The following is a 9,713-nucleotide window of genomic DNA, read 5'->3' as shown; positions in this document are numbered from 1 at the left end:
GCCCAGAAGGGTTTGGAGCCCAAGGAGGGGCTGAGGGAGCTGGGAAAGTGGCTGAGTCTGGAGAAAATGGGGATTAAAGGGGAACCTTCTGTCTCTGCACAACTCCCTGACAGGAGGGGACAGCTGAAGGGGGTCGTGCTTTGCTCCCAAGGGACATGACAAGGGAAAACGCCCTCAAGCTGAGCCAGGGGAGGTTCAGGTCGCAATTTCCTCACGGAAAGGGCGGTGAGGCTTTGGAAGGGGCTGCAGGGGGGGATGTTGGAGCCCCCATGGCTGGAGGCGCTGCTCCGGGCTGCCGACAGCTCGGGCACCGAGCGCGCTTTGGGACCCGCCGCCCCTGTCAGGACTTTTCCCCCCTCAGGCGTTCCCGCCCAGCCGCGGCCGCACGTGACCCGGCGGCGGCGCCACGTGACCCCCCTCCCGGCGCACGTGACCCGGCGCCATGGCCGCCAGCCGGTACCGGCGCTTCCTGCGGCTCTGCGAGGAATGGCCGGTGGAGGAGACCAAGCAGCAGCGGGACCTGGGCTCCTTCCTGCGGCAGAAGGTGGCGCAGGCCTTCCGCGAGGGCGAGAACACGCCGGTGAGGGGCGGCAGGGCGGCGCGCCCGCGGCGCTGGCCTGGGAGGGCGCGGGGAGCGGCCCGGCGGGGGCTCTGAGGGGCCGGGCCGGGGTTCGGGGCTCACACGCGGTTCTGCCCCCGGGCTCGCTGGGCTGTAGGAGGCTGTGCTCGGGCCTTCATGGAATATTAGAGCTGGGAGGGAACGGGAACTCCAGAGGTGATGGAGTCCTGCTGCTCCCGGCTGCTCCCGGGCCGGGCTCGGCAGAATTTGGGACACACATCCCGAGAAGGCTTTGGAATACCGGGCACGGGCTTTCCAAACTGTGCCCGGGACACCGGGGCTGCACCTGGGACAAATGATTGGTAGCCAGGACACCGGGTTTGTACCCAGGACACCTGGTTTGTACCCAGGATAAATGGTTGGTGCCCAGGACACCTGGGTAGTGCCCAGGATAAATGGTTTGTGCCCAGGACACCTGGTTTGTGCCCAGGACAATTTGTACCCAGGACACCTAGTGCATGCCCAGGACAATTTCTGACCAGGACAGTTTGTACCCAGGACACCTGGTTGATGCCCAGGACAATTTGTACCCAGGACACCTGGTTGGTGCCCAGGACAATTTGCACCCAGGACACCTGGTTGGTACCCAGGATATTTTGTACCCAGGACACCTGGTTGGTGCCCTGGAAAAAGGCTTATACCCAGCACACCTGGTTCATACCCAGGACAGCTGTTTCATCCTCAGGATACCAGGTTTGTACCCACTTCTTGCACCCTTTACACCATGTTCTTTGGAGAACCCCGTTGCTGTGCTTGTGGCAGTGGGGTACAGGGCTCTGGGAGTTTCTCAGCCCTGCTGGAATCCAGTTAATCCTGTGATGTCCTTACCTCGAGGCTGGCATGATGGGATGCTGCAGCACTGCCTGACACTGATGGAATGCAGTGGTTGTACAATTGAATTCCGCCTCCAGCTGTAATTCTGTTGGAGTTTAGGCTTTGCTGCTGAAATAAATTAGGGAATCTGCTGCCTGGCTTGGCTGCAGGCCTTCCCAGGCACGGAGGTGTTGCTGCAGAATGCAAATGTGCCCTTTCTTAGCATAAAAACATTGTTCCAGAGATGCACTTTAGACCTCAAGGGGCCATTAGAGGCTCCTAATCGTGTACTGGTGACCAGAATAGTCTGCAGCAGGCAGTTTGGGAAGGGTTTTATTGCTTTTCCATATGCTCAGGACAGCTTAATGTGTTGCACCAGTTGGCTCCAAGATCCCAAAGCTGCCACTGATCCTGGAAATCTGAATTGATGCCTGCAGCAGTGGTGGCAATTTGTGTGTGGAGAGGCTGAATGTGCTGGCAGGAGGAGCTTCTAAGAGGGGAACTAGAGCCACAGGGCTTCTTTAGCCATCTCATGGAGTGAGATTTGCTGGATTTCCAGGGTTGGGATGCTGTTTGTTTGTGCCACCTTTTTAATGGCTGGGTCTGCTGGAGCCTTGGGGATCACCTGCAGGGGGATGTGGCTGTCCCTGTATCCTCTCTCCTGCAGAGACCTTTTCCTTACTCTTCCTACTTCATCCTGGCATGGTTTGTGTTACCTTTACTCTTATTTTAACCATTCATGGGCCAGCACTGAGTTCTGGGGTCAGCTGGCCTCACTGTACCACAATAAAAAACCAGCAGGGAAAACATTGTAGTCTGGGAAAGCAGCTGAGCAGGGGCTGTGCCGATCTTCCAGCTGAAATAGAAATCCAGTCACCCTTCAAGCTGTTCCTTGTCATTTGTGCTGATTTCCCTAATCAATTACAGGTTATTTTTAGCCCCCTACAGGGAGCCCTGGCACCTTGTCCTGGGTGATTCCCTGCAATGAGGCAGGTGACAGCAGTGGCCTCGCAGCAGGAGGGGCACAGATTTCACAGCAGCAGCCAATAACGTTCTCTGGGGCTGTGTATTCACTGTCAGATCTTGTTGGGGCAGAGTTTCAGATCCATTCTGGGAATCCCCGGTGTTCTTATTCCTGCAGGCTGAGCTGGTGGGAGATGGAGGGGTAAAACCTGGAGCAGGACAGCAGATGGGCAGTGTCCAGCAGTGCACTGGGAATTCTGATTGTCCCTTGGAACAAGGAGGGATTTTGCTGTGGAGATGCAAAACCAGACTTGTGTGACACTTGTGTCCCCTGCAGATCCCTGACCCCGAGGCCTGTGACCAAATGTACGAGAGCTTGGTCAGGATCCACACCAACTTCTACAAAAACAAGGTGAGAGCTGAGACACTGGCCTCTGCCCTTCTGTTTGGGGGCAGGCACCACCTGCTGCAGGATTCCTGGGGGTGGCAGCAGTGCTGGGAGTGCCTGAGGGACAGCTGAGGGGTGGATGATGCAGCTGTGCCCGTGGTCACCCATGGCAGCTGCTGGGTGAGCAGGGCATGCCTGGTTCTTGGTGTGGATGAACAGAATCCCAGCTAAAACGCCTTCAGACTGAGCCAGCTGGTGACATTTGTGCCTTTTTCATGCACTGCAAGTGACTTCTTTGTCTCTCTCCCTCCTTTTGCTGCTCTCCTGGGAAGTACCCACGCCTGAAGGACACCACCTTCACCGGGGTGACAGTGGAGGATTGCAGGACAATCCTGGCCACAGGTACTGCTGCTGGGCTTGGGCTGAGAGGGCAGGGGAAGGGGACATTCTGGTTTTTGGGGTGCTCCCTTGCACCCCTCCTCAGCCCCTGGGACTGGAGGGCACCAAGGGGCTGCCTGCAGTTCTGTGGGGATGTTGGATGAGGAGTAAGTTCAGGAATAATTCAGTTGAGGAGTAACTCAGTATTTTGGGGTGAGGAATCAATTGGATTTTGCACTGTCAGGAACCACAGAGGGTTTGCAAAGGCTCTGTGGGGTCAGACAGCAGGAACACGTTTGCTACACCATCCCAACACTGAGCTCAGCTTCTCTTTCACCATCTTCCAATTCCCTTGGTATTCCTTGTGTGCCAGGCCCTGGGAAGGAGCAGGTGCCCCACACAGAAATGCTCTCACCACATTCCTCACGAAGGGCAGAGCTGGGAGCCAGAGCAGCTTTGTTCTGCTCCAGTTCCTGACTTTGATTGCAGTGCGTGGAAAGTGAGTATCAGTTGTTGGTGATAAGAGACTCCCTGCATTGATTGGAAGGGAAACCAACCTCGCCTCAGGCCTGGAATGAAAATTCATTAAGAAGAGAAGTCAGGAAAGGAAATTAGATGGAAGGCAGAGCTGTTTTAAGAGGGTTTCATTTCTCTGCTTGCCTGCTTATCTTCTTCTGGCCTCATCTCTGTCTCCCTTCTCCTTTTGCAGACATTCTGAGACAGATGGAAGACAGGAAAAAAGGGACGTGGAAAAGACTGCAGGAAAAGTTCTCTGCCAAGAAACCCGAGGAGGGTTGAAGTGAGGGCCCAGCTCTCAGCTTCTCCACTGTACATATCCCTGAAGCTCTGTGTGTTGCCATGATGAATAAAACCACTTATTCCTCTTAGCAACAGCATTTTTGTTCAGCCCTATCCTTTACATTCTTCATATTTAGTGCCTCCTTTTTTGCTGCTGAGAATCTGGGGCAGAGCTTAACACATCCATCCATGCTGGAGCAACGTAGGGAAGGGAACTTTGTGGTGTCAAACCTGACCCTTTGCATCTCAAAAAATGGAACAAGCAGGAGCTGCCCAGAGGGAGGAGGTGCAGCTTTAAATGTTCTTGTGAACAGAACAGAGAGGATGTGAAAACCTTTCTGTGCTTGTGTTTGTGTTAGCCCAGGGACCCGGGAGGGAGAACTTTAATCACCACATTTATTTTCCTTTGGAGAAGACAGAGGACAGAGGGTGACTTTGCCATGGTGACAGTGGAGCACGAGTTTAATTGAGATTTTAATCAGCTGCTGCTGCTGGAGGAGCCAGCTCTGTGCAGATCCCCCCCAGCCTGAGGAGAGGGATGTGTGGGTTAGTGCAGAGCTGAGGGTGAAGGCAGGATTAAATGACATGCTGCTAGATGGAGCCATAAACACATTTCAAATGTTCTGCAACTTCACTGTTATGGGCTTTTTTATTCTCTTTTAGAGCTGTACTGCTTTCATCAGTGTCTGTTCTTGGGCTTGGAGCTGGGGCTGGCTTGGGAAGGATGAGTGTCTGGAGCAGAGCTGTGCCAGGGCTCCACAGCACCAACAGCTGCTCCTTTTTATGGGTTTCAGCAGTGATTTCCTGGCAGGCACTGAAAGAATTCAAAACTGCAGCAGGCTCTGGTCCAGAGCTCCATGAACCAAGGCTGGTGCTGCTGGTGGCTCCTCATGGCAGCGTTTGGCAGGGGATGTGCAACACCTGGAGCTGGGAGCACCTTGGGTGCCAGCCCTGCTTGGGGTTCTGTTCCACAGCCCCATCACACAGAGGGCACAGGGAAGGGACTTTTCTTTACCACGTTGAAGTTTTTATTATAACATGATTCTGTATTTAATTTAGTTAAGGCAATTTACACTTCAGTTCTTAAGTAACAATGATAACAACTAAAAAAAAAAAAAAAGAAACAACAAAAAAAAAGGTAAAACATGACACCAGAGATGAAACTAAAACACAGGACACCCCTTCACAGTGAACTCCTGTAAACCTGCAGGCTCCTACTACTGCTGCCCAAAGATCCTTGGTCCACAGAAGGCAAAAAACTTTTAGTTCCCACTAGGACAAGCTCAGCTCCTCATCTGGCAAGTTAATTAAATTAAATCCACCTCCTTGAGTTCAGCTGCTCTTTCCTGCACCACAGGATGGAGAGAATTCTGTCAATGGAGAGGGGTCAGCGTGGAGCAGGCACAGCAGATAACGAGGGCTGCTTGGCAAATATCCACAGGGACAAGTGGCACTCGGAATAAGTTAAATAGTGCGGCCCTACAGCTACTTACCCCACAGCTGAGGGGGGCTGGAGCACATGGAGATAAAGATACAACCCTCCACAGTTGCAAAATAAAAGAGTTATTGCAATGAGGAATGAAAGTCCTGCATGGTTTATCTTCCTACGAGGGTGTTGGAAAAACACCTGGGCCCAGGTGTGGGCTCCGGCCGGTCCCTGCTCCTGGGATTGCTTACAAGCTCTAAGGGAGATGCTGCCTGGGAAGCCCTTTCCATGTGGTCCATTGTCCCCAGGCAGTGACAATCCATGCCCGGAGCCCAGGGAGGAGCAGCCTCAGCTGCCACAGGTGCAGTCCCTCGGTGGCAGGAGCGGTATCAGTGGTTCATGGTGTTCTGCACATCCACAAACCCCATCCTCTGCCTGCGCTTCCGCTGCTCCGTCATCTGCAATTCCAACAGGGACATGCTGAGGCAATTCCAGGCCCTCCTGCTCTTGGCTGTGCTTCCCAAGTGTCTGACTGTGCTGCTTTGAGCCTCTGCCAGCAAGCTCTGAGCTGGTGAGGCACTTCCCAAACCCACGTGTCCCAAGTGTCCCCAGTTCCCCCAAAAAAGAGCTGCAGGAGCCCTGTGCTTGTCTTTGTGCTGCCTTGGGCAGGTCCTTCCTCCCATTCCCTGCCCTCAGTAGCTATTTTGGGAAGGACAGAGGGTTCCTACAGGGGATTTCCCATTTCCATACCTGTTCCTTCAGCTCGTTCAGCTGGGAGGTGAGGTGGGACACGAGCTTCATGGTGGTGTTGAGTTTGTCCTGCAGATTGCGGATCTCGTTCTGCTCCCCTTCCCCTTCATTGCTGACCAGAGACATGGCTCGCATCCGGGGGAACCAGTCCAGGTTCTTGTTCTGGGAATGTGACCAAGGGCAGTTGGGGTGAGGGGTCAGACAGGAGGAGGGAAGATAGGGTTTAACAGGCAGCCTCCCTGTGCTTGGGGATTAAAGAAACTCTTTGCAAAAATCTGCCATTTTTGCATGCATGGTCCATTTCTAGATGGGTTCCCAGGCTCAAGTGCAGAAATTTTTCTTTCCTTGCTTTCCTTTCCCTCCCTTACCTAGAAACCCCATTGAAGCCCCATTCCCTGCTTGGTTCAACCCACAGGACAAACCCTCAAACAGATCACGTGGAAAAAAAACCAGCAAAGAACAAACTCAGGCACTGCACCATTATCCAGTATTTTCCAAAAGGACTTCCCAGAGCTGTTTTTCCTTGGCCAGCCCCTTGTTCCCGGGGCAGGTAGCTTGGGATGGCCAAGGAGCTGCCCTGAGGGCACCTGTACCTTGATCATCTGTGCCACGTAGCTCTCAGGGCCAGTGTAGTCAGTCTTGTTCTTCACCCGCACCAGCACGATGAAGTACAGGTAGTTCCACATGTTGTGCTCATATTTGATGTGCTCCTCAAAGGACACGGTCTTGTTGTCAAACTTGTCCCTTTCCAGCCCTGAAGGGTGGAGAAGGACAGGGAGGAGATGGGGACGAGGTGAGTGAGCTGAAAACACGTGGAAGGCAATTGAGCCCAGTGCATCCCCTCCCAAAGGTGACATTTAACTGCTTTTAATAATTAGTTGGCATCCAGCACATAAACATCCAAACCAGGGGGCAACAACCCAGCTGGGGGTTCAGGAAACTTCTGTTTAAAATCACAGAATCAGAGAATCGTGGAATGGTTTGGGTTGGAAGGGATCTTCCACCCCCTTCCATTGTCCCAGGTTGTTCCAAGCCCTGTCCAACCTGGCCTTGGACACTTCCAGGGATGAGGCAGCCACAGCTTCTCTGGGCACCCTGTGCCAGGGCCCCACCACCCTTACAGGGAACAATTTCTTCCCATGTCCTGCTGGCCCTGCCTCTGCCCAGTAAAATAAACCCAGAGAATCTTTAGAGGAAAAAAGCAGAAAGATTTACTGGGGTTTTCTTTTTTTTTTTTTTTTTTTAATGCCTACTGCTGGCTGAAAGGATTCCAGAGCATTTTCTCTTTTATATTTCTCCAGTGATATGCTGCTTTTTTACACAACTGGCCAAGGGAAGGTCTCAGCAGTGAGATGCACAGCCACAAGAATCCCACAATGTGGTTTTAGTTTAACACCTCATTAGCAGGGTGAGGAACAACTCTGAGAATTTCCCTCCAGCTGTGCCCTTGTTTAAACCCCTCCCAGTGCAGTGACCCCTCAATGAACAGATTCAAGTTTTGCAGTGATAAATAAAAACCAGAATCCAGCTGAAATTCTTTTCCTTCCCCCAACCTGGGAGGGGAGGAAGAACTTTGGGGCAATTCCTGTATTCCCAGTGCTCACCACAAATAAAACAAGTGGTCTTCAGGATCTCTTCCTTCTTCTGTTTCTCACTCCTCAGATCAGCAAAGGTGTCAATGATGACCCCAAAGATGAGGTTGAGGACAATGATAATGACAATGAAGAAGAAGAGGAGGTCGTAGACAACTCGAGCAGGGAACAGGGACTCCTGTAATGGATGAGAGGGAGAATTGGGTGTCTTGCACAGCTCTGCTCCAGCCAGCCCAGTGACACAGCTGTGCCTGAGGCACCAGGGAGGAGGAGAACGTGAGAGATGGAGCTGGACACGTTGCAGCTCCCAGGGAGAGGGGCCAGCAGTGATTGCAGCAGGGTTTGGCAGAGGAAAGGGGTCCCAGGTGCTGTCCCCACTCACGTCCTTGGAGGGTTTCCTCAGGATGTCCCCCACGCCGCCGCCGTTGCGCAGGCCGTGGTTGAGGACGGTGACGATGCACATGAGCAGCGTGTCACAGGCACGTTCCCACTGCTCTGGCTCAGCTTCTGGGGAGGAGAGCAGAGCAAGGACTCAGAGCACAGCACAGCACCAGAGCCTGGCGGTGGCACGGCTCCAGCTGCAGTGGCAGTGACACAGGAGCAGCTGCTGCTGTTGTGATGTCCCAGCCAGCAGCTCCTCCAGCAGCCAAAGGCTCCTGCAGCTCCCACCTCCTTTCTGATTAAATCAATCCACCCCAACATTTTTTATGCCAGGGTCAGTGCAAAATTCACAGGCCTCTTGCCCAATACGTCCCAGGAAGCAGATTGAGTTTCTGCCTTGGAAAAGCTGGGATTTTCCTCAGCTGGCTGGCAAATCCACACACAGCTGCCATTTCCACAGGGCTCTCTTACCTTCCAAGGCAGTGGGTGCAGCAGAGCAGCTGATTTTGTCACTGCTGCACGACTCCATGAAGGTCTCCACGTTCTTTTGCATCCCCAAGGGATCATCTGCAAGGAAGAGACCCCAGCCCTGTGAGAGCAGCACCTCTCCCCAGCAAACCACTGCCATGGGCTCCTAGGAAGATGCCAACCTTCCTGGGACAAGCTTGCCTCATATCCTCCTGCTTTTTGTAGGCTCTGAATCTTTTCTCAGAGTTGAGACCCCCACAGAGCTGACCCTTCATTGGTAGCTCTGTACCCCCTTCTCTGCCAGCACTCACCCCAAACCCTGCTCTGCGCAGCACGAGCACAAAGCTGTCCCCTCTGTGACCCCAAACCAGTGCTCCCAGTGTAAAACCCCACCCAGCACACCCCGAGATGTGTGTGGAGGGTCCCACGGTGTCCCACGAGCCCCAGCACCGCCCAACCTTTGGCTTTGCTGTCCGGCAGCCGGTCCACCTCGAGGATGAAGTCATCCTTCAGGAACAGGAAGCCCACGATGGAGAAGAGGTAGACGAGGATGAGGGCCAGCAGGGCTGTCAGCAGGATGGAGCGCCCGTTCCGTGTCACGCTTTTGATGACATTAAACAAGGTCTCCTCACGGTAGATCAAGTCAAACAGCTGAAAGGACCCAGGAGCAAAGAAATGCTGCGGGGTGCTTCTCTTGATAATGCCTGGCCTATCTATATCCCCTTTTATCCTGAGATCTTGGATCGCTCAGCAGACCTTGACTAACTTTTCTCACAAAGCCTTTAAGTTTCCCAGCTTACTGAAGGGAAGCAGAGAAGAATGCAGTGACTTATTCACAGCAGGAGAGCCAAGAATAGGCCACATGTACCCTGGCTCTGCCCTCAGCAGCTCACGTTGCCTCCCAGCTGACCCAGATAAAGCACACAGCAGATTAGAAGGAGAGATACAGCCCAGGACCAGGAGAGAGACAGCAATAGATGCTGTCAGGAGGCAGAAAGCTCAGCCCATGCAAAGATTAGAGCACAGGGAATTGTTCTCTCCGCTATCAATCAGCCCCTGGGAGGTGTCACAGGAACCTTCCAGCTCCTAAAGCAGCAGCCAGGCTGCCTGTGCCCCCAGGCTCCTGGATTTATCATA

The 9,713-nt window shown here is 53.4% G+C and overlaps 2 protein-coding genes across 2 annotated transcripts in view; one reads left to right on the top strand and one right to left on the bottom strand.

The window, feature by feature from the left end:
- The first annotated feature begins 420 nt into the window (after nucleotides 1-420).
- On the top strand, nucleotides 421-4,048 carry LOC131092846 (ubiquinol-cytochrome-c reductase complex assembly factor 2). Its single transcript, XM_058039774.1, has 4 exons — nucleotides 421-580; nucleotides 2,733-2,807; nucleotides 3,116-3,185; nucleotides 3,871-4,048. Exons 1-4 carry the CDS (start codon nucleotides 443-445, stop codon nucleotides 3,957-3,959), a joined length of 372 nt encoding a protein of 123 aa, XP_057895757.1. The 5' UTR covers nucleotides 421-442; the 3' UTR covers nucleotides 3,960-4,048.
- A 736-nt stretch (nucleotides 4,049-4,784) lies between these two features.
- ITPR3 (inositol 1,4,5-trisphosphate receptor type 3) overlaps nucleotides 4,785-9,713 on the bottom strand; it is a 41,906-nt gene continuing 36,977 nt past the window's right edge. Inside the window, exons 52-58 of the mRNA XM_058039798.1 lie at nucleotides 9,035-9,227; nucleotides 8,580-8,675; nucleotides 8,110-8,234; nucleotides 7,740-7,905; nucleotides 6,729-6,889; nucleotides 6,136-6,297; nucleotides 4,785-5,843 (exon numbers count right to left, since the gene is read on the bottom strand). Coding sequence (XP_057895781.1) covers nucleotides 5,775-5,843; nucleotides 6,136-6,297; nucleotides 6,729-6,889; nucleotides 7,740-7,905; nucleotides 8,110-8,234; nucleotides 8,580-8,675; nucleotides 9,035-9,227 — 972 coding nt within the window. The 3' untranslated portion in view covers nucleotides 4,785-5,774. The remainder of the gene's footprint in view (nucleotides 5,844-6,135; nucleotides 6,298-6,728; nucleotides 6,890-7,739; nucleotides 7,906-8,109; nucleotides 8,235-8,579; nucleotides 8,676-9,034; nucleotides 9,228-9,713) is intronic.

Source organism: Melospiza georgiana, chromosome 23 (assembly GCF_028018845.1).
Source record: "Melospiza georgiana isolate bMelGeo1 chromosome 23, bMelGeo1.pri, whole genome shotgun sequence".
NCBI lineage: Eukaryota > Metazoa > Chordata > Aves > Passeriformes > Passerellidae > Melospiza > Melospiza georgiana.
The sequence above is the reverse complement of the archived record's forward strand: the minus strand, read 5'-3'. Positions and strand labels throughout refer to the sequence as shown.

Bases quoted from the DNA above. Each gene is read 5' to 3' on its own strand.
- LOC131092846 (XM_058039774.1), top strand. From the start codon at position 443: ATGGCCGCCAGCCGGTACCGGCGCTTCCTGCGGCTCTGCGAGGAATGG. The intron at 581-2,732 runs GTGAGGGGCGGC...TGTCCCCTGCAG, and splicing joins GCGAGGGCGAGAACACGCCG to ATCCCTGACCCCGAGGCCTG. The intron at 3,186-3,870 runs GTACTGCTGCTG...CTCCTTTTGCAG, and splicing joins CAGGACAATCCTGGCCACAG to ACATTCTGAGACAGATGGAA.